General features: G+C 43.0%; 1 protein-coding gene across 2 annotated transcripts in view; it reads left to right on the forward strand.

The window, feature by feature from the left end:
• nr5a2 (nuclear receptor subfamily 5, group A, member 2) overlaps positions 1-24690 on the forward strand; it is a 51048-nt gene that overhangs the window by 12344 nt on the left and 14014 nt on the right. For both annotated transcript variants that reach the window (XM_061238295.1, XM_061238297.1), the window contains 2 exons: positions 13428-13547; positions 18034-18181. In XM_061238295.1, coding sequence (XP_061094279.1) covers positions 13428-13547; positions 18034-18181 — 268 coding nt within the window. The remainder of the gene's footprint in view (positions 1-13427; positions 13548-18033; positions 18182-24690) is intronic.

Raw genomic sequence — 24690 nt, forward strand, 5'->3', positions numbered from 1 at the left:
TCACTGATGAAATTGGTCATATAATAGCTCACATACTGTAAGGGTTTTTTTGGGGCACTCTTACAGTTCCTTTCCCTGAGCTGGGAAGTAACGAACATAAGGGTTGATTCAATCAAATACCAAAATTCTTGATTCATATTAATGTTAAACAAATGGATACAATCAACTGGATACAAAAAACTGATTTTTGTTTTTTGCTTCTTGGAATGTTGCGATTTCATTTTCTGATCAATGATTATTCCATCTCTACTCCACCCTCCGTTGTCCTTCATCTGACCGTGTCCTGCACATTATTTAAGTCATTTTTAACATTCATGAAGGGAAACGGTGCTTTTAACAGGCCTTGAGCTTCCACGCAAGACACCACAACGTAAAAGCTGTCCGCATATTTATTTATCTGTATTCATTGTAGTGTCATTAACATACTGTGGTGCTTTTGAATTTCTAGCATTAGATTGACCCAAGTTATGATTTCTGACAGTAGGGCTCAGTACAAAATCGGTATGTACAATAAGGCATGAAGCTGTTTTTGTTTTCTCAAAACCGGCGTACAGTCATCTCCATTACTTATGCTCTTATTACAGTAAGAGCAATGGAAGACTATGGGCCGGTTTCACAGACTCAGTGATTAGGCCTAGTCAAACCATATACGTATACAGCAGCTTAGCTACATTCATATCTTGGTTTATTTGCTTATTTTGGTGTCACAAGATGGCATTTCTCACCACACCAAGCTAGAGATATTGGGTGGTTTGTGTTTTTGAGTGCTTATCACAGACTGCGGAGGTTGCTGAATTCTTCTGTAGTGATGACAGTTAAGGCCAGGTCTCTTGGCCAGGCCCTTCATATAGCATTCTCAGAGTGTGCCGGGGATCTGTGTAGTGCAGAACAATGCTGTCATCGCATTTTGTTTGTTTCAGCACTAACATGTGGATGGAGTTTGTGTAATGAAAAATGAGGCTGGGCACATATAAACACAGGAAACACAAGTGACTAAGAAGTTCTCAAAGGCTGAGCTCCTAAGTACCTATAAATACACCAATGTCTGCCAGCTATTATTAGCTTAATGGAACAAAAGAATTTCGCTGGTGAGAGACCTGTGTGTTAAAAAAGAAACCTGTCGAATGTGTTAAAAGAATTGATTTCCATGATTTGGAGCTCGTTAGAAAAATCATAAATATCTAGACTTGCTATTTTGAAAAGAAAGACCTTTCAATTATTTTTTGTGGAGCCTTTTTTAAAATTTTATTTTTTATATTGAAACGGCATGCTTCCTTGGAAGATGTGTTCCAAAAGCTACTTCACTGGAAAATTTCATCTGAACAAACTCTCAGACCATTTCAGCTTTGAACAGTTCAGATTGTGGCACTAAACCACATTGATTCAATCAAGATTAATTGTGTCATGAACTGTTACAGTTCTCTGCATGACAACATCATCCTGAAATGGGACTAAGGAACTTATAAAAGGAATTACATAATTTAAAATGAAGTTCATCCCGTCCTTCAATTCTGACAATTACAGTACAGTACTATGGTGAGAAATATTTTCCTAAAGCCCCCATTCTAAGGGACAAGCTACTAAAAACAATGTGCATGTTTTTTACACAGACATGTATTTCTTCATAAAGGGAAATATCCAACACGCTACAAGCCAGCTGAAGAAAGGAAAATCAAATAGGTGCTCTACAACCAGAACAGATAGATTACACAACAGTCCTAACCCAGACAACTTTACAGGGACTGTCCTGAAATGGTGGAGTACGCTAGGCTCAGAGAAATGCACTCTGTTTAATGTGAGACTGAGGTTTTTTTAACGTCAAACGACGTCTTTCTCCAAGTCAAAAACCCCCCACCGTCATTTCGGACTAGTCCCTGCGAAGTTGTCCGGGTGAGATTTATTTTTCATATCTGTCTCCGGAGACAAGCGAACGGCGTTTCTGTAGTTTTTCCGCAGTTCTTGGAAACGATTGTGCTGTGTACACGCAGTAACACCTGGCCTGGCGTGTGTGGCCGGCCCCGGGACCGGGGAAACGGATACGCCTGGCCTACAATGCAGGACCTGTCACTGAGGAGGGGGAGAGCCAGGAGCTCTTCCCATCGCTCAATTGTTTGAGGGGTCCAGAAGAATGCGGAGAGTGATTCACACCCAGGGAGATCGCCCCTGTGTTCTGCGCTCCTCCATTGTTTAACTGTTGGGACGCACGCGCCACAATTCTCCCCAGGCCTCCCCACACAATAGGACAGAGTTGAGACATGCACCAAATATATTTCTTTATTGTACTTTATTGTACAGCATCTGTAGCTGCTGTTTTTTTTTTACAGTTCTTTTCCATAACTCATAATAGACCTGTCAAAACAACTTTGATTCAGCATACAATTTACATTGTCCTTAAATGTCAATGATGAAGTGTTGTAAATGTAAAAAAGTTGTAACAAAAAAGGTAAGGACAAAGAACATTGCATCTTTATTTATTCTCAGGGCACACTTGGGATACATAGGGTTTTTCTGAAAGATTGCTGGCTTGTCTATACACACATTCTCTTTCTCTCTGCTTTTGTCTCTCACACTCACACACACGCACACACACACACACACACACACACACACACTCCCACTTGCACTCACATGTACACACTCACAAATGCACACGCATATATACATTAGTGGTTAAACCAGATAAAACTCAACAGTGCAAATCCTACAGCACTTTGACATATGGCTCCAATATTTATTTTCATCCTTTCACAGCTGTTAGGGTACAGTTTTATAATTTTTTTACAAAGTAGCATGGATGACAATACCAGACCAGCCATTAAGTAAGGAGTACTGCATTAAGCCTTGTTCCTGAGACTGTACCCAGACTGTACCTTATTGGAAAAGCAGCTGGGGGGGAAGAGATACCTCACTGAGAACCAGGCCTGCCAGGCGACACTGGCCCTGTACTAAGTGCACAGTATCACTCTGCCCTGTGTTCTCTGTACTGTGTGCCACTCTGCCCACCAAACAGTCCTCTCTCTACTGCCCTGTCATACAGCACTGACTGTACCACTCTGCTTCCTGCTACACCTACTGTAAACATTAAAAAAAAAAAGTTTTATTCCCTTGAAATTAGGGAAGCAGCCACCAATAGTGCCACTAATGTTTACAATGATTGTAAAGTCTTTATTAACCTTTATTTACTAATTGTATTCATATACTGTATGCATTATCAGCTCTGATGTTGTTTTGACATGGTGTTTAAATGTATAAATGTATAGAGCTCTCTCAGGGAGAAAAGGTACAGCTCTTAGAGTGCCGCTGTGGTGTATTTATCGTGGCGTATATTCCCAATAGTTATTACACACATTTACTTTTATAAAATGCGCAATTTCCTTTTCCCTATTCGCATCAACCTTATCTTAAGCTGTTCCAATTTCAAGGTACAGGTTGCTGATTGTGATTTTTACACCCCGTAACCAGATAAATGAATAAGGTGTTTTAGGTGTGATCTGTGAACCCGCGGGCCGTATATATCCCACCCGGGCGCTGTCAGTGAGGTCACCCGGCACACTTCTGACAAACTGCACATGTGAGTCACCGCACGCCTGGCAGAGATTTGTAACTGTGTCCCTGGTCCATTGCATTTGAATTATTCGGCGAGCCCCCCTCTGCTTTACATTAGCGCTCGCGAGGGGGGAAGATGAACAAGGGACCGCAGAAGCACCAAGGGCAGGGGCGCATCGTGAAGGACAGGGGGAAACAGGTGGGAGGTTAATGGCCCTGGACCGGATCCACCAGCCGCCCTGGCTTGATATATGGGCTTTGGTCCTACTGCGGGCATAGGCTTTCAAAGATATATTATTTCATTTGAGGAGCAGCATTCTCGTCCCTGCATTTGTCCACTGATAGATGATATCCCCTTCCCCCCCCCCCACCACCAGCAGCCACAATTGGAGATGGCGTGTGAGTTTTCGTAAGGCCTGCTCCTGTACATTTTTTTGCTGAGCTCTCTTTAACCTCTCCCTCACACACTCTCTGACGCAGGCTCCATACCGGCCTCCTGGCACGCGGCTTTTTTAAGGCTGCTATTTCAGCGGTAACATTATCTGTTTGGGGGGGGGAGGTGGTATAGCAGGGGGAGGCTTACAAAGGCTTTTCTTTTCATTCATAAATTATTCAGAATTGGGTTTTTTGTATTGGGAATGACACTTCTGTGTCATTACAACAGTAGTAATGGTGGCCCGACACGTTGACAGTGAGGTGGACACACACGGAAGAAGGTGGATTCACCGTTAATGTAAATATGAAAGGTTAAAATGGCCTAAAGAAATCTGCCAGTACCTTTTTAAAAAAGATATATGAATGTAAAGCACTATAGAAGGGTTGGCCAAGTGCTCAGATTGATTTATAACAGATATGCTGCGAATTGTGTGATGTAAGACAGATACGTATGCTGCAAATGTGATTTAACACAGATATACATATGTATATGGACATACGTATTTTACTGCAGGATTGAATTAATTATATTTCCTTTCACTTTCTGTGGATTCCCATGGATTTTACAGCAACGATGGCATGCGTAGCATCATGCTAATTTGTCCTGACTGTGCGACCGCTGATGACCGCTCACTGCCAGGTCTGGCTGGCCAGCCATCCATTATCTTGCGCCCTGCCTGTCTCCCGCCCTGGCCCCACCTGGACAAGTGTCCCAGAATGCCTGGCCCCATTCCCCGGGGACCGGAGTGGCTGGAGGAAGGAAGCATGTGCACTTGTTAAAAGGAAAGATTTAGGGCTCTGAAATCCTACAGAGACATGGAAGACATGAAGGAGGAGTGTTAGCCAGAGAGTCTGTTCGTTCGCTTGTTGCTTTGATGAGGGATAAAAGGCTGTCATGAACTACAAGTTCCTAGCTGAGAGCTGATAGACTCATCCTGTTAGAGTCTACCATGTTGTTTTCTTGCTGGAAATATGTGGCTTCCTTCAACTGCTTCTGGAAGTCTTCATAGAAAAGGCTTGTTCTGTACAACTCTGCCCCCCCTTCCCCGCTTGCAACAGAAAAGTTTGCACTGTGAAATTCACTTTCATGAGCAGCCTCTCTCTTTGTGGAAAAACTGTGTAAATGTAAGCTCATTTCTGACGATTAGGGTAAAAGCCTTTTCTGATTGGCAGGTCAAGCGCCCTTTAAAACGAAGATGCAGGAAGGAGCTGCTAATGGTGTCTTGTTCTGTCGGTGTTGTGCAGTGTCATACTGAAGCGAAAAATCAGCCGGGCGAATTGGTAAACAAAGTGGATTTATGTAGCGGACAGCTTGCTAACAAAAGGCGAACAACTCGGCCTCGTGCCTGTTTTTCAACAGCCTCTGCTGTCAATTCAAAACAGAAATTTGCTTTCCTTTCTTTCCAAGAGTATATTCTGCAATGCTGTGGACATCTCCTCACAATAACACACAGCCTTGGTTTTTGTTCTCCTAAATACAGTAGTATAGTGAGTAAATCAACACACAGAATTGGACAACATTACAGGCTGGATTCATTGATAAAGATTAAGCTTACTCCTGCACTAAATGCAGTTTTACATGGAGAATCTTTGTTCAAAAAGATCAGGCTTAATCTGTGTCTGTGAAACTGGCTCTGTGTCAGATGAAGAGAAATCATCTCAGGTCAGCCCTGGTGTAAAAAAGTCTAGCCATGACCAGCTTGAAATACCAGCTACCAGCTTGAGCTGGTCAAACCGTGTTGAGTATTGAGCTGGTCTAACTGGTCAAGCAGCTACCAGCTGTTTCAAACCCAAGCTGTTTTTTTCAGCAAGGAGTACAGTACAATTAGTTGCATGACTTGAATGATGGAAATGTGTTATCAAAGGCAGTAAAGATAAGTCGCGGTGCTTGTGTGTACTGTAAATTCCCTTTAGGTCAAATGCTAAAGGTAGGTTAAGTTCAGCTCTCAGATTAGGCCAGCTAAATTATATGCCGCAATATAAGCTGTAGATGCTGTTGTCTTTTTGGGCTTGTTTTTTTTAACTAAGTGGGGTCCATTATTGTTGTCCGTGTTAACCAAGAAGTTGATGTCAAACATTTTATTGCTCATTGTTTTCGTTTATTTTTTAAGGAGCGCACACTAATTTTATTGTGTTGCATGGCCTTTGTTTCCCGTGTTTAATCAATCGTTGCGGTCGTGTCACTGTGGCGTGTCCCAAATTGTCAGCAGTTGTCCTCAGTGTCTATTTCTGCCACTTATTTACAGCTGTCTATTTTGGACAGAGGCTCGCTGAATGAGTCAAAAGACAATAGATAACCAACAGCCCCTGGGAGACAGACAACGTGCAGTGTAAGCTTACCAGGGATTTATATTTAGTCAACGTGTGTGATTAGATTTGCACTTTGATGAGTGACATGTGTGTTTCAGATGGGTAACGTTATATGCAAGGAGTTATGATGGGCAAAATTCACGAGGCCCTTCACCAGAAAATGTCTTTAGCACGGTTGCTAAAATTGGACAAAGCCACCTGTTCGTTAGTCCATTTTACATCTCTTTTTCTGAAGGCCTGCCCAGAACGGCAGTTGGCATGGCCCACTGATAAACGTTTCCATGCACAGATATTTTTTAATAACACATATTACAACGGTTTAATTTTATTGCACACCCTCATGAAGGGGTTGAAAGGACATTTTCATGATCTCTGAAACAATGGTTCAGAGAATTATTGCACTTTGGCTCGCAGTTCTAGATTTAACAGCCACAGGAACCACTTGAGGAGATGTGCTGACGTTGGATTTGGCAAAGTGAAAATAGGAGCAGGTGACTGGGTAGAGCATGCTAAATATTAGGATGGTTTTTCAATTAAGAGGCAAGCTGTGTCACAATTTAAGGAAAGATTAATTGTTCTATAAGCATGTAGCGATGTCTCATATTTTTTATACATTTTGTTTTCTATGGGGGGTGGCAGTGGAGAACATTCTCCTTTACTCTTCCGAATCACAGTTCATCAGAATTGCGGTTGAGGTGGCTACCAGGGAATATGTGGCCATCGATTTGCTGCTTGCTGAGTGTTGTTTACATGATACCTAGCCCTACTCGTGTTAGAAGTTGTATTTCCCACCTACTAATAGGTTGTGTCTGGCTGAAATGTGTCCACACCTTGATATTTTATACATCACTTTTCACTTTGTGTAGCTATGAAAGCAGTTTGTGGGGGTTGAGGTTTTGTCTCAGTGGAGAATAGCTCAGGGAGGAAGTGCCTAGCTTATTCACAGTGACCACTTCCTGACTGGCAGTTCAGCCATTGAGGAGAATAAGAATAATTTCTTCACCTTTATCAAAGCGTCAAACAAACAACAAACGCATAAATACCACTGGCGGTTTATAATTAAGAAGCACATAAATCCCAGATTCGCATAAAACAATGCATGAAATGAAGAATTTGAGAAATCGCTCAATGCCCTGCTAATGCAGAGCAGTACCTTGCAGATTGCACATCGCTGAAAGATCAATATCTCCAGTCTACAGTGAGAACTCATTTCAGATTTGGAAAGCTTGACTTTCTCACTGTATTTTGGTTTGGGGGTACTTCAGGGAAATATCGCTCCCATGGCTTCATGTATATTAGAAGCCTAATGTTCATCTGAATAATTGATTAGCCTGCTCTGTTTTTTTGATAATTAGTTGATAGCTTCTTAGCTTTAAGCCCTCAAATCCCATGATGGAAGCTCAGAGACCATTTTCAAATTATCATGAGCATATATCTTAAGAACTACAGCACTTAACACCAAAATATAATGGATTAACTTACATTTTCATTTTGTGTTCTTATACTGTGTTTTAAGGAAAACAGAAGAAAATTGTGTGTTTTCTCTAACACTCTAATTTCTTAACAACATGTGGTTAGATAATGTTGTTTTTGGAAGTGCGCTGTTTAGTTCTGCTCAATACTGAGAATTTTGTATTAACATTTTGAGTTCTTTCATATGGAAGGTTTTTTCCTGCATTTCCTTTCCAGTATTTAGCATTTGAGTGTTTGCCCTTGAAAACAGAAAATTACAACATACATCCTCATGCCACAGTATCTATCATTCTTTACATTATGTGCATAATTCTCTACATAATGTAGTGTACAAACATCACTGATTGTCACAGTTATATTTACTCAAAACACTTATATTGGTCAAAGAATGAACGGTGAGCTGAACCGTAGGCAATACATAAACTGACAGAAACTGGCAACTGAGCTATATATAAATAATTATTAGAAAATGCCTGGCTACATTTTGTTTTCATTGTGGTGAAAATAGGGGGGGGCCCCTTTCGAACGGGCTCCCATGCACAGGTCAGGGGTTCGACTCTGGAGTCAGTTAATGCGGTCACCGTGGGAACTGATCAATCTGTATGTTTCAGCGCTATCGATTGGGCAGTCCATCAGTCCAGGCCCTCCCAGCATCCACCGGGCCGGCGTGCAGAAGCAGATTGATGTCTGCTGACCCTGTGGAGCCAATCAGGGCCTCCCGCAGAGAGGCCGCGCTTATTCTCATTCCGCGCGCAGGCCGCGCGTCCCAGCGCCTGCATTTACTAATCTGGCACCGCTCGCACCTGTGCACTGAATTATGAGCACTCTTAAATCCTCCCAGGTGGAGGGCTGAAGACCGTTCGCTTTTATTTTACTGAATGAAAAATATCCATCTGGCCTCAGCCTTGCCTCTGGATGCGAGAGAACTTTCTTGAAGCTGATTTTTTAAAAATGTATTCAACCTGACTAGGAAATAAGTAGCAAAAGAGTTTCATTTTGGGGGTTGCTTTAGTCAATGTGAGCAAAGTGGACCCTGGTAGTACCCTCACTATACAGGACTGGAGCCTGTGTCTGTCTAAATGGTTCACACTTACACTATGTTACAGTGACAGAACACATACTCTTATCCACTGGCTGTCTGCGAATCCTGCAGGGAGCGGACCTCTTGACCGGCGTTTTGTCTGTGTTTGGGCGAGGGCGTGATAAGGAGCACCAGACTGAAATGTGAGCAGTGAGGTATACTCACAGGACAGGGACTAGGACGGGGGGTGTTTCTGAACACTGGTGGCCACCTGGTTGATATTTCGGCGTGGTTATCGCTCCCACAGCAGCCAGATACGCCCGAGGTGCAGACAGAGACACCGCGACTGTAAATAAGGAGATTTTCGGAGAGTCTGGAGTAGATAAAATGCCTAATGATCTGTAGTGAGCATGCTTCACAGGTCTTTCAGAGGGAGAAAGTTCACATTGACACTTCAGGCGGAGTGTGTGTCCTATCCGTAGAATTAGAACGGACAATGGTGCACTCTCTAGTCTAACACACCCCTCTAACACCAGTGTAATGGAAACCCCACCGCGTTCACCACCAGAGCTGGAGAGATGGTCGCAATTACCTAAATTTGCAGCAGAGCACAATTTCCTGGAGTGGGTTCTTGTTCTTGTTCATGCACATTGAAAGCCACAGAAGTTGGCAATAGAATGAATTTGGTCAAAAGGAAAAATGAAAAATGTGTAAGTGAAATACTCACCGTAGAGTAATGCATTTCATTTTCACAGCAGTGGAAACGTATGAATTCCTTTTTCTCTTAAATGGAGGATTTTTGATGTCGTAGCAGAGGATGGAATTTTAGTAGCACAGTCTCAAGGATTTTTGAGCATCCCTTGAATTGATTTGAACTAGAATTAACTTAATTTTTGTGTTTCTTGTGCAGCCAGAAAATATTAAAATTGCTTTCATGCAAAAGTCATTTGGAGATGAACTCAGTGTTTTCTGAGGGTAAATATTATTGTCATTCTGTTCATTAAGAAACACTGAAAGGAGTCCATTAATCTGTTCATTAAGAAACACTGTAAGGAGTCAATTAATCTGTTCATTAAGGAACATCAAAAATGAGTTTTCTTATTAAAAATAGGTCCAGCTGTGTATCCTCATTATACAGCATTACTCAGACTGCTAAACAATGCTTGTGGCAATCTACCAATAAAAGCAAAATATTGTCTGCTACATTTAAAATGTGGACTCCAGACCATTATTAGCATTCTGCTGGCAAGCAGATAATGAATAAATATTACTTTTAGGTTCCATTCCATGTCAAATACTTTCAATTTTGTATGTACAGTATGTTTATTTATTGCTTATTCATTTTGTATTAATTTATTTATATTAACTGTAAAAATTCAGTTAATATAAATAAATTTAATACAAAGTCAACATTTAGTTCTGAACAGGATGGGTGTGCAGAGCATTGTTCATGCTTGAATAGCTATAACGGTGTGAAATCGGTTTCTTGGAAAGTAGGTAGCTATAGCATTATATATGTTGAAAGCCCTGTTTAGAACATAGCAAAGTAAGTAAATAAGACTAGCATAACAATTTTATGAGATGAGATATAATTCCTTACTCCATTACCTCAGGGTTTGGCATGTGTTTGACTGTGTGCAAGGAATTCTGGGTTGATGATGGGAATGTGTGAATGTTGGGGGTGTGGGGTAATGCCCTGCATTACAATACAACAGTATCAGCACTGACCTTGCAGTCCAGAATCAGCTGTAAGTCAGATATTTCTGCCTATATATTTCGAACCTGAACCAATGTAACCATCAGTCTCTGTGTTGTAATGCAATGGTTGAGAAGAGCTATGTGACTGATCATAAGCTGGACATCTACTGAACTATAGTGGCATGCTGTACATGAAGGGCATGATGCTACTGTAAGCAGAGCGTCACTGCATGCTCATTGTCTTAGGGTAAACATAACTACTTTAATAGCACTAAGACTCTAAACTTTTCAGTGGTTGTTTAAATTATCAGTTAAAACACTGATTGACTGATTTCTCTGTATCTGCTTTCTATCTTCATAGTATGTGGTAAACATTAACAAAGCCTCATAAACTACACTTGTCCAGCTTCCTATATAGTTTTAACAACTTCTACTTTGAACTTTGTACACTGAAGTAAAAGATACATTGAATGTACAGGTAAAATATTCTTTTCCACCAATAATCATCTGTTTCCTGGGTAGAGTCATAAACAACACAATGAAGTAAGAAAGTATGTACTTTTCACACTCACAGTTACTAGGAGTTTATTGTGCTGTTTTTCTGACACACATTCCCGCTTGGTGTCAAGCTGGGCTGGGCTGACACATTTCTGTGATGAAAGCTGGGTCTGGATGAGCCCTCTGATGTTGCGCGGGGAAACGCGAGTGTCTGTTGCGCTTAAAAACGTCGGCCCCGTCCCTCTGCCACGTCCCTCTGCCCCCCTCGCTCTCGTCCGCTCGGTCGTCCGCTGGTCCAGCGAGACGTCTTCCCCTTCTGGCAGGCTCGTCCTGTTCGTGACTACGGCTTTGAGCGGCCCTTTGATTCAAGCTCATCCCCGATTCTGGCCCGTTGACGAGTGGCTTTGAAGGCCGGGCCTGTCTTTCCCTTTGCTCTCTCAAGAGTTTCATCGGTGGCAGCGACACTGAGAAGCGGGGGGCTTTGAGGCATTTTAAACAGTGGGTGCCGGGTTTCTCCAGTAGGTTTGAAGACCACATCTGCATTGTGCATCAGTACAGTGCCCCCAGCTGCATCCCAAAAAATCAAATGGTCCCAACGGTTGTCAGAAAGTTGTGGTAAAGGTCAGAATGAATCAGTGCTGCGTTTTAAATGCTGTCACACACAGTGGACTTCGTGGACGTCTGTGCTGCGCATGGCTGGTTGAGATGTTCACCCTCCTAGCCTGTGCGTGTTAACGTTTCACTGCACTATTGCGAGTTATCCTTGAGCCTATGTTGTCAAGTAATTGTTTTTTATTTCATTTTAAGTAAAGAGTCACTTAACATTTCTAAGATTAACATGATCATTTAATTGAAATCTTTGTTGGCCAGAAATTTTGTCACTTATGACACAAAGAAAACCCTTGAGTATGAAGCGGCCAGCATTCATCATTTGAAATGATTTTGTGCAAGGACAAAATGTTTTAATCATAAATGTTTCCTGAAGCATGCTTATTGTACAGTAGATAAAGCCAAAGTCATCTTCATTTTTCCATCCTGTCTAGACCAAATAATTGAAGCCAAGCATATTTTGACTGAGCATATGATAAACATAATTTCATCAGCCAAAACAAACAATGGTAGCAAGGAAATATGAAAAGTAAAAATTGCAAATAAAGCATGTCCTCGTTCAAGGTAACATATAAAGCTACCTCTTTAATAAATGCTGATGCTTTCAGGTAATTTTTCCAAAACAAATCAAATTTTTTCTCTACTTTACGTGTTGTGGTTTCATTGGAACTACTGACTGTCAACCTGGAATCTTTCAGACAAATATTCAGAACATTTCTGAACAAAGAGTTGAGTTTATTTTCTTGTCCAGTCTGGCCAATGTGGAGAATAGTATCAACATTTGTTCAAGAAAAGGGGGATTAAATGATTCTCTTCCCCGTTCGCTGTGATTTTTCTCACTCTGCGTATGACTCATTGTTTGATGTAATCATTAACACGGTGAGGTGTGAGAAACAACACCAAAGACAATGGCCGGGTTGTTTTAGACTTTAACTCTGCTGGTACCGTGTCAGCAATCCCTCTCCTCTGGCATGGGAGCTCACCTTTTTTTGTGAATAATTACAGATTTTGTCATTATAACTAATGAGTGATGTCACAGCCCGGTGTCATTTGACAAACAGATATATTAGCAGGTCTGCCAAATGGAGGTGTGTGTTGGTGAGAATTATCCACACGGTTGAGTATGTGTATAGGGTCACGTCCTATCCTCTTCAGCTTCTATATGCTTGGTCAATGTTGTAAACCTTTATAACACAGGAGAAGTGTGGCAGTGAATCTAACTTAGTTTTAGAGCTAACAGACAGAAATGTAATGATTGCATATCAGTCTCTGACATTCAGACATTCTGAAAGTATAGTATGTGCAAAATATTTAACACCCAAAAAAAGTCAATGGTTTGTCATAAAAGTCAATGATTTTTCATAAAACAGCACAGCATAGCATAACTGAAAAACTACACGTCAGTTCCCCAACTCCCAGAGTCACAAACACATGTCAAACACTCAAAGGTTTCAATGTAGTTATTGCATTATTACTTGAAATGGAGGGCAAATGCTGCAAATTGCAAATTGAATCGAAGACTGAGAAAGTTCTGTTTTAAAAAAGAAAAAAAGAAATAATCAGGAGAATTGAAGATACCTGAAGTTAACTCTGATCCAAATCCATAGCTCCGTTCAGTTTATTTTCAATCATAACACAGAAATTCCCAAGCAGAATACTTCTTCAGCGAATCAATCGACCTGATGATGCTGTAATTTCACACTTCAGCCTGCCTTTGAAATATTCAGTGTAATGAGTTAATTACAGTCATATGAGAATCTTCTTCCCAGAGACACACGAGGGAATGCCTAACTAAAAGACAGCTTTCTGTATCTTTTATTTTATTTTTTCACTGCAGGTTGACGACCAAATGAAGCTTCTTCAGAACTGCTGGAGTGAGCTCTTAATTCTTGATCATATTTTCCGACAAGTGGTGCACACAAAAGAGGGCTCCATCCTTCTGGTTACCGGTCAACAGGTAAGTCAGCTGACCTCCGTGCTCCTCAGTCATGATCACACACCGATTTTTCATGCCCAGAAAATTGGTTCACAAATACCAAATTTGAATCAAATTGCAAGGAGAAATATAATAGATATAAAATAGATGTATTTACACATAACCCATGGGCAAACTACAAACGTCAACGACAACGGAGATTAGGGTTTGGGTTAGGGTTAAGATATAACATAAACAATATGAATCGAGCGTAGAGACACGAGCGTTTTGTACGCGAGCGTTCGACTGCTTTGATGTTGACTTGCCTATTGTATTAATCTTCAAGGGGTTGTTTCTACTTACCCTGAGTAGGGGAATTAGAACGTACTGTCAACTTCAACCGCTAGGGGCGGATGTTGGGATTTGGGAAAACGGAGGCCTCGGTCTTCAGTGCTCAGAACATCCGGTGACCGGTCGTGGAGTTAGTGGGAGCCCAGGCTGGGACCTCCCGCTCCGCCGAGCCTCCCACAAGATCTCATCAGTCACTCAGTATGTGGATCAGCCTGCTTTAAAGTGCTATCGACTGCCTGGCCCACGCAGTCACTACTCCATTAAAAATAGATTACACTTATAGGTATAACTTAATGTGACCGGAATAATCAATTATGCATTTTTTATCAAGACTCCCTGAGAATAAATAAAGCGATGAATTAAGCATGCAACATTCAGGGCAATAAAATGTATATGATTTACCTTTCAAGGCTCGGAGGACCTGCTCATATGCTGTTGCTATGCCTTAGGCCTAGCCAATGCAGTCATCACAGAAGGACCTCTAATTCCTTCGTCAATCTGTTTATAGCGCTGCATTCAAACAAGTTTAAAGAGGTAGTTATGAATACGCTGATGAATGCTGGAAGCCAAGCAAAGAAATCTGAGCCGTTATTAATTATTAATACAGTCTTGTCTAAATGAGCGGCTCTCCACATTTTGGACCAGCAGACTAGAAGTGGAGGACCCAGTAAAATGTGATTGAGAGGTTTTATACTGTGGGACAAATACATCACAGAGTTCCTCTAGGGCACTGACAGAAGATTGAGGGTTAAACATTTCCATCGTAAACAGACAGCGATTTTGGCCTGTTGTTTGTGCGCATTAGTTTGCTGCATACTCGTATATCCTCTGACGGCATTACTGAGAGCGACAGAGAGGCAGAGGGTTCATTTAAGGCTGGCGGCGAGGCGGTTGTGAACTTTGCATTCTTCGCACGGCGAGAGACTACCGAGGTCCGCCAGTCGTCGCAATCCCCCCCCACCCCCGCGCCCCCCGTCTCCGCCGGAGTGGAGAGGCTGAGTCTCGGCCTCAGAGCCCCGTAGCAGCCTCCCCTCTCCCTCCCTCCCCGGCTCCGGGTATGCGTTTGATAAGAGGGGGCTTGTTGTGAGGTGGGAGAGGCGCGTGGTAGCAGGGGGATACGGGGGCCTGGCCTGGTTTGCATATTTTGGTTAATGAACAGCTGGTGTGGATGGGTCTGTGGGGAGAAAGCATTCATTATCTTCCATTATTCTCCACCGGCGTAGTGACAGCCACCTTCCTCCGGCAGCTACCCCCGTAACCTCCATGTTGAGCCGGCATGGCGGGGAACGGGGAAAGGTAGCAGCGCCGTTGTTTACAGAACACCGGGGCAATTAATTTGCCGGCGATAAGGCCCGCTGCCTTTTTATGGACTTTGTTTGAACGGAGTCCCAGGGTAGTATAATCGCTATCAGTTAGCATGAGAGGTGCGATCACCATCCCGCACCACCCCCGCCCTCCCCACACACACACACACACACACACAAGCTTGTGTGTGCAAATATTATCGGATCCCTGGGAGGTGTACGGTCAGGGAGAAGCCAAGCGGTGGAGACACGTGCAGCGTGTTTGGTCCGCTCGCCGTGCTGGGTTAGTTTAGAAACAGAGCGACGCGTGTCGGAGGTGGCAGCATGTGTCCCGATCCCGGCCTACCGCAACAGTCCTCAAAACCCCCCGTCAGCACTCCTGCCTGTCTAAACACTGGATACACGTACATTTCTAGTCTTTAGTTTTCTAACAAAATACCAGAAATGGTTTTTTTTAATATACCAGATATTTGCCAAATGCAAAACAGTTGCTGTTTTGTGTCTCCGCTATCCAGGTACTTCTTTTAACACAGTCTGGTTTATGTAAACGTTTTTGGCTTTTTCACGGTCAAGTCAGACTGAGAACAACACCATCGTAAAACCAAAGAATATCGTTTTTATAGAATTTTATTTAGCTGAATTCAGTACTCAGTAGTCCTTTTTTCAGACATAATGTTGATTATCTCTTAATACATAGCATTGTATGAGAGGCTGAAACCACTCTTGAAGATTGTCTCTACAGCTAAGGGAAACTGTGGCCGTACTTTGAAAACATTTCATTTACCATTACGCGTGGGCAATTTTCCACCCAGAACACAGGAAATATATGTGGCAAACATGTTTGTTGTCATTTTTCCACAGTGAAGCTTTTTATTGCAGGTGAGGCTATAATGCAAGATGAACCAGCCTGGCCCTGGTTTTTTCATTTAAGTTATTTCATGCACAGTTGATTTTATGTAAATTGATTGACACCTTTGGGGGGGGTGTGCTTTTCACTGACTCATATTTTTTTACTGCCTTAAAAAGGAGAGCGGGGGGAGGAAGGAGACGGAGGGGGGGAGGGGGGAGGGAGGGGGTGTTGAGGGAAAGCCAGTGTGCATCTGGAATTCTCTTGCTCAAGCTAAAAAATTCTACTCATCATATTTGCACAATAAATAAATTCCAATCTGCCTGGTTTTTAATTGCAAATCCTGCTCGGGGGACCCCTTCCTGTGCTTAGGAGGCAGCCGTCTACCTTCTTCCAGAAACCCTAGTGCAGTCAATTATGGTAATGAATTGTCAATAAATATAAAAATTTAATATGGCCTGCTTACAGTGAGTGGCAGCTAAGGACTTGCCTCCCAGTCAAATTTGCTGTTGCTGCAGATATTAAGTGCACCTGAAAGAGTAGCTGTGGGCCCCGGGGCCCGCGCGAGACCCCCAGGGGCCCCGAGCGCCCCCCCCCCCCCCCCCCCCCGCCTGGCGGACAGGGCCGGTGTCCAGGAGCAGAGGAAGGGTAAACGCGCAGGCTCTGTTTATTTGATGTTGATTATCATGCTCCTTTTGCCCTCATTCCCTCTCCCTGCTGTGCAGATAAGATATACAGTGTGGCGTGCGGGCCGGCTTTAACAGGAGCCGAGGGGGGTGTGGAGTGCGTGGGGCTGGGGGTGGGGGTGGGGGCATATCTGCCATACCAAGCTGAAGACACGAGTGAGTTTTCAATAGGCTATTTCTGCTTGTGCGCTCGCTGTATGGATAGACAAACAGAATAACAAAGAGGTGTCAATAGACACGCGGGGACAAAAACTGAGAAAACATGCATTCATTAATCATTCATTAAATCATAAAAATGTAAGTTTGATGATTTAAACCTGAAAGCCTGATGCGTTTAATAATGTGACTGTCCAGCTGGCATTAGGACTGAAAGATACCCAGATAAAAGACAAGGATTTTACATCATGGTATTTGTTAAAATGTACACTCTCCTTAGAAATTGAGCAATAAGTAGCTTAATGTTGGGAAAACCCTAAATGTGACTGTGTCTATCTAACCTGTTGCTAAGTCCATTTGCTGGCCTTTACAGTAATGTGTGACCCATACTAGGACCAAGAATGCTAATAATCATACAGAAATCGCCTATTACACCCATACAGAACAAAAATCGCTGCAGTCATCATCAGTACTCTTTCCAAAAACTGTTCAAAATATACCAAAGATAAGACTGTGTTTAATGCGGTGAAGCATGGTAAAAGTGTCCTAGCCCTGTAGAATTTAGTTGAGAGCAGTGTTGACATAATTAACAAGCAAGAATACATAATTAGCATATACAACTTCGAGGTCAATAGGTTGAACACTAGTGTGCCACTCTTAATAATTCCAATTGAAATGTGTGATTTTGATCATAGTTCCAACAACAGAAACTTTACTAAATGCGAAACATATAAGTTACTATACCGATACAAACTTGATTATCTGACAGAAAGCTAATGAGACATAAAAACACAGTATATTACATGTATATAGTATGATACAGTTAGCAGGACTGTTGGAATTGGGCAGGATTTGAGTTTTTTGTGGGTTAAAATGCATAAAGGATAACGTTGAGCAATGGCTAATCCCAAGCAGTTGTTACTTGTGCGTTCGCCACAGCTGGGGACCTGGTGCTTTGTGGGGTGAGGTGGGTTTGGGTGATGTGTGGACTCTGCCCTGGTGTAAAATCCAGCTATGACCAGCTTGAACCGAAACATGGCTTGAGCTGGTCACACCTTGTTGAGTATGGAGCTGGTATAACTGGTCAACCAACTACCAGATGTTTCCAAACCTAGCTTGAGCTGTTTCTTCCAGCAGAGCGTGTAGCAGGTAGTGAGGTGCCCCGCTCTTCTCTCCTGCTTCAGGTGGATTACGCGGTGATCGCCTCCCAGGCCGGGGCCACACTGAACAACCTCATGAGCCACGCACAGGACCTGGTGGGGAAGCTGCGCTCCTTGCAGTTCGACCAGAGGGAGTTCGTCTGCCTCAAGTTCCTGGTTCTCTTCAGCCTGGGTGAGTGTGTGTGTGTGTGTGTGTGTGTGTGTGTGTGTGAGCATGGTGGGGGGTCGGGGGTGGGGGGACTGAGGCTCTCTTTCACAGATTTATACTCTCAGTCTCCCCCAAGGTCATCAGAGGACCTTGGAATCTGCCAGGAGACTCTAAACGCTACTTCACACTGATAAAAAAGACAACGGCGCAGTTGTTATGTGTGCAACAATTTCACGCCCGTATTCGGAGACTTGGAAAGACCGGGCTTAATGGAGCACTGCACTGTGGTTCCAGCAAAAATGTGCAGCGATGACAATTCATCCATGTTGCCTTATTGATGCCATTTCCCTTGTAATGTGGCACCGCTGTTCGTCATAACACAGCTTCACACAGCAAGGCGGAGATGTGAGGAAGTTGTTCGCCACAGTTTTTTTTTTAAGAGGTGAAAACTGCGCTAAACGGTCAGGCTGCAGGTTTTGTTGATTTTTCAGAGGTTCGCCAACATGGCCGGAGGCATCAGCCGCAAGAGAAGACGAATGTGCTTGCATTGCGTGCTGGGCGCATCTATCACCTGACATGAGGTCTTCCTGTATTAGAAGGTGTTAACACTGGCAGGCTATGGGTTTAACACCTGGTCCTCTTTATGAAAAAAGCCACTAACAAATGAAGCCATTGTGACTTAGTATACTGTACTTAGCTTACCTGTTAGAAGTGTCTGTTCTGTAACAGGCCTGGGGTCCCCATGGTTACCTATGGAAACCTGCAGAAAACTGAAACAGAATATGTTCTCTTTCTGTTGACTATTACCCTGTTATTGGCAGAACTACATAGGGATATTGCAGTTTCCTCACTTTACTTACTACAAAATTCAAGATAACCTGGTCAGCAATAGCCTGGCCCACTGTGTATATTTGTTTTCAGTGTCCAAAAGGTTGCTTGAATTCATAAGGCTTCTACAAGAGTTCCTGAACCCTAACAAGCCTTGTTTATTAGCAAGAAGTAATCTCTCTTACATCTCTTAATTTGACCTGACCTGAAAACTCACGTTTTACCCCCTGCTTCCACATAATCGTATTGACCACCACAACCTGCAAGAGAGCAGCAGGTTTAGCAAAACATCTCATTGGCATTGTACCAAGAGACACATCCATTTTCTCCCTGGTAGAACTTTCTTCTCCAGATGAAACAAAAGGATGAGCTTGGGCCTAATGAGGTGCTTTCCTGAGTGGGCCGGCCTGCGCTTTGGCCATCTGGTGGGATTAGTACCGTGGTTAGTTTGCTTGGCGTGCGTGTAGGGGGGGTTGATTATCTAAATAATTTCTCGGAAACATCATCTATAATGAAAGGCTCACCTGAGGGATGCGTTTAGCCCGCGGCGGTGTCCGGGCCTCAGCCACGGAGAGGCACAACACTTGAGTGGGAAGCGCTAAAGCCGGGAGATTACAATCATACTGATTAATATTATCTTCACCCGCTGAGGCTCAGCTGCTTCCTCAGTCATAGGTCCTGCCTTGGAGCCAATTAATAATGGGCTTGTAACAAGAGCAGCACAAGCGCCGCACTATACGATGAGATCGAGTATGTAACGCAAAGACAAGGAGCAACATGCGGTGGTTGCACTGCAAAAAAAGTCTGTCTTAACAAGTGTTTTAGTGTTGTAACGCGACTTCGAATCTTGGTCTTTTTTCTCTCAAATAGAAAATATTTGCTTGTTTTAAGTTACTGCTTGCGTAACAAATGGAATTTTCTTACCCCATTAGCAAATCTTGAAATGAATCAAACTATCTCAGCTCATTTTTGCCTGTTTTAGCAAAAAAAGTAGTAGAAATAGCATTTTAAGTCTAAATATACTAAACTAAAGACTAAAATGCTTGCTTATTTTTATTTTTTTGCAGTGTGGGAACTTCCTCCCTTTCTGACTCTGTCCTCATTCTTTGTGTCAGGAGTGAAGGACTGGGGCCACAGAGAAGGGTCATACTTGGGAGAAGTTTGTACACAATCAACCGCACAACAGAACTTACTTAAAGTAATACGTAATACTGCATGTACACTGCGGCCAAGTAGATTTTTTTCACCTTTTATTCAGTCTAACGTCACATCAGAAAGACTAATGTCTGTGGATGCTATCCTACGAAGGTTAGGGCATTGACTAGGAGCCTGGCAGTTCTTCGCCAGTGCTGTGGAATCACTCTTATATGTGAGAAGTATTACCACTGGCACGGTAATTTTGCATTCGAGCATTGACACACGACAGACTCCATGCTGAGCTAGCATTCCCGCTAATTCAGATTCACCTACAATTGTAATTCCCAGCATTTCTCAGCCTTTGTTAGGGGGTTTCGTTCGAGAAAGTATTTCCCAACGGCAGCAATATTCAGATAATTCAAACCCGAAATCGATGTGACGTAAAAACGCGCCGTCAGCTCGAGGCCTCCCCGAAACCGGACAAGCCGCATCGGGCAAACCTCCCGCCCGCAAGGTCAAATTCGGCCCCGCGCCCCGCATAAATTCTCATTCACCTACTTCTCCAGCCCTTCCTCATTCCTGAGCTTTACAAATTAGGCCTATTAAAGGAAATCAAAGTGGCATTTCCTCTTCCTGACGTCCGCCCCGCCGCGCGGCTTTAACTTAGAGTTTTCTGTCAGCCCCGGAGAGCTGCCGCCATCCGTCAACGTCCTCCGCCGAGGGGCTCTTTGTAAAGCCAGGTGTCGATAAAGAGGAGGGGGGGAGACGTCGCTGGGCCCGGGAGAAGCCGCTTGTCTTTGCGGGTTGCGGGACAGAAGGCGCGTTGCCCGACATCTCTATCTCTCTCTCTCTCCCGTCAGGTTGTGTTCTCACTCCGTCATGCTGAAGGCTTTATCAATGGGTAAATAATGGCGGGGCCGCCATCGATTTCCCCCTCCCCCTGAGGAATGTACGGATGACACGCAGGTGCGCGGCCGGCCTGCCTACCCGGGCCCAGTGCCGTGACACTGTCACCGCGTAGAGGATTCACATTGTCCCCCGCGCTCGCCTCTCGCCGCAGGAAGTGTCCTTGTGTCACACGACACAGGAAGTGTTTCCGTACGTGTGAGTGGATTTGTGTCTGTTGTATAACTCTTTCTCACGAAGGCATGTCACTGTGTGACACGTTCGCGTGTGTGTGTGCCTGCGGGTCCACGCCTGTGTGAATGTATTGTATGGGTGTGTCTGCGTGTTTTTCTCGGTTGTGTGTGTTTATCTATTGTAAGGGAGATGTGCGTGTATGAGTGCGCACATACAGTGTTTACAATATTTGTACCAGCATTTGCGCTTGTGTTCGTGTATGTGTTTGTGTGCGGTATGTGTGTGCATGCGTGTGTAATTCTGCACATACATGTGCGTGTGTGTGTATGTGTGTGCATGCCAGATGCAGGAAAAAGAGGTTAAAAATACAGTCTTGGGAACTTGATGTAACCCCGTTGCTAGGTCACATGTCAGTTGTAATTGTAAGTAAAGCAGTACCGTCATGACTTGTCAGAAACGAGTAAGCAGAGGAGAGCCAGGCCTGTGTCATAAGTGTTCCCAGTGGAGGGGAGATTTGTGGGCAGGGTACGAAACAAACTCACCTTTGCTTTTGCTGGAAGAGGTACAGAATGCCAAGAAATACAAAATTACTTGCCGTAGTTCTCATGCTGCATTCATATTTTCTCTTCGTACTTCAGTGTAACTTTGATTCCTGTTGAAATGCAGCCTGCTTTCCCTGTTTCTCTCAGCCTCTGTGACTGCACTGAAGATCCACACTTCTCTGAACTGCAGGCGTGTTGATGTGAATTAGCAATAAACGTAATATGTAAAAAAAAAAGCACTGTTTGCACTGCATCCGCCTGCCTTTCCAAAGCCCATAAACGATGGGTAAAGAGTGACAGATTTACAACCTTCGGTGCACCCCGGATGGGTCTTAATTCGAGGGCGCAGTGATTAGTTGGGCCATACGTGTCAACTGCCCCCCCCCCTACATAATAAGCACTGTTTTCTCATTAGCATGTTCACCTCATTCCTCTGAAGTCCCTGCCCTGGTGTGATGGGGTCACCTGCCAATCTGCTGAAACAACAAACTGGAAACGTGTTGAGCCCATTTAAATAAATAAAAAAAACACTATTTCCTCCAACCCTAGACCCTCAACCACCCCCCTCCCCACACACAAAATTCCCATTCCCAGATAGGGAGGCCCTAATGAAGCAGGCATGCCTTCTTTCACTTGTTAGAATCAATGCGTTTATGCCCATCATGCACGCCCCAGTTAAGTAATGCATGCATGAGAGAATAATACAGGCAAATATTCATTTCCTGAAACGTATGAAATCGTTTGGAATTCAGTCAGGATTGATTAACATTCAGACCCTGCGACGGTTCAATATTTATGCTTCTGAGACCTGGCCGGGGCGAATAATGGTGCATAAAACTGCAGCTATGTCTTAATTAAATGCAAGATAATAGGGGAAGGTTTTTCTAGTGAGCCAAGCAGTTTGTCAGTGACGGGCAGTAAGTCATTTGGAAGTTGCGCACGCGGGCCGGATCGATGCGCGTATAAACCAGGACGGGGGGCGGGGGGCCGCAGCGGGAAGACAGGGGGCTTCAGGAGGGTCAGTGGAAGCCACACAGCCCCAGGAACTTGTAGAAATGAAATCAAAGGAAGGTAAAATGGGAGAAAGGTAAACCTGACCTGGGACGAGTTAGCATCAGAAAGCCTTACCTTTCGGGCCACTGGTTCCCATGAACCCGCAGTATGTGTCTGTCCATTTAGCATTTTGTTGAGTAATGTTAGAATGTGTACGTAGAACATTTCTGTAGAAAATATGTTCTGCTTTATGTGTTTTTCTGTTTTTTTAGAGACATTATTTTGCTCTTGTGAAAATTAATACAATATGCTTCATATTTACAACTTTGAAGTTTAATAAGACCTCTATGAAAAAATTATACATCGTAAGACCTTTATGGCCCCTAGGAACATGGGCTCAATGACTTTTAGTACAAGTAGATATTTTCTATTTTTTTCTTTATTTTTATTTTTTACAAAACATTCTTCTTGATATATATTCAGACTTACATGTAAACATTGTGCCTCCATCTCAGATTTAGAAAGGCCAGGATGCATGCGTAAAGGAAGCGTCGGATAGGGAAGTGCGGTTTAATATCTTTTCCGGTGCCAGAAATCTAAAGCAACCCAAAGACGTTCACTGCAACCACTTTCCAACCTGCTCTTTAATGAGATCCTAAAAGGCTTTCAGACTTTATCAAGCTTTAAAAGCTCCAGATCTCCAAGAACAGAACAGCGCTATTACTGCCGCGCTGCTGCAGGCTGCTGTGATTAAGTATGAGTCTCGCTGAATTACAGCGCTTTACCTCTGACCTCTCCCCTCCTTACCTCACATCAGCTCTGTTTAATAAAACCCACCCCTTCTCTGCCTCTCATATTTCAACACTTCGTATTGCATACACACTCATTACACTGTATTTATTAGTGTTTTATAGCTTTTTATTTCCTGATGCAGTTTTTTTCCCCTGCAGTTGTGTTTCCACCTGGTTATCTCTTACAATGTGACCATTAGATCAGTTGTGTGTTGTCATTCCATAAATAAGTTATTTTGATTTTATTACATTTATCACAAAAAACTATGGTTTGCATTTTTTGAAAGCGTCCGAAGACATGAAATTAAATTGATCAGCCCTAACTCTTAACACCAGCCTGTTCTCCATCAAGGTATCAGCACAGATCTCTGACAACATGCTACAGCCCTGTACTTAATATTCAGTCTGTGCAGAACAAGACTTTCTCATTTATACCCAATTATATGCATAAAATTAACATAAGTAACACCATAAATAAGTTATTTGGACTATATTAAATGACATGATAATTCCATGTCTTCACAGACAGTGCTGTAGTATGACACTACAAATAATTGACATGACAGCACTCATCTACTTGGGCGGCTGCTCTTATCCACATAAAGAAGCCATCAAACAGCTGTCCTTTCTTCAGCTTTTCTCCATAGTCAAAAGAAAAAAGGTTGTCTCAATTCACTCCATCAGGATGGGAAATATTTTAAATTCAGTACTCCCATACCAAAACTGTGAAATGTAATTAATAAATTAATGAATGAATAAATGCATTTTTTATTTTTGTGTTCAGTAGATTTTTCCTGGACACAAATTACAAATGACAGAACATTCCATTTATCTGGAAAATAATTTTAATGAGCTACATAGTGCCTGATGAGATACTGTATTTTAAATACTTTAATGTATGTAAATCTGTGCAGGTTAGACAAAGCTGCTCATTACATCTGACTGGCGCATGTATGACGTACATCAGCAGTAATTATTCATTGTAAAAGTGCAATATTGTTTTCAAGTATTACGCAAAAAATTTTTCTGGAACTTCTGACTGATTCTGGTGGTGTAAGGAAATCTGATGACATTGTTTTATTACAGTATAAAAATCCAATGTCTTGCTGGTTTCTGTCTGTGATGTTATAAGGAGAAATCTATATGCTACACACAGTTTAGT

This window comes from Conger conger, chromosome 4 (assembly GCF_963514075.1).
Source record: "Conger conger chromosome 4, fConCon1.1, whole genome shotgun sequence".
NCBI lineage: Eukaryota > Metazoa > Chordata > Actinopteri > Anguilliformes > Congridae > Conger > Conger conger.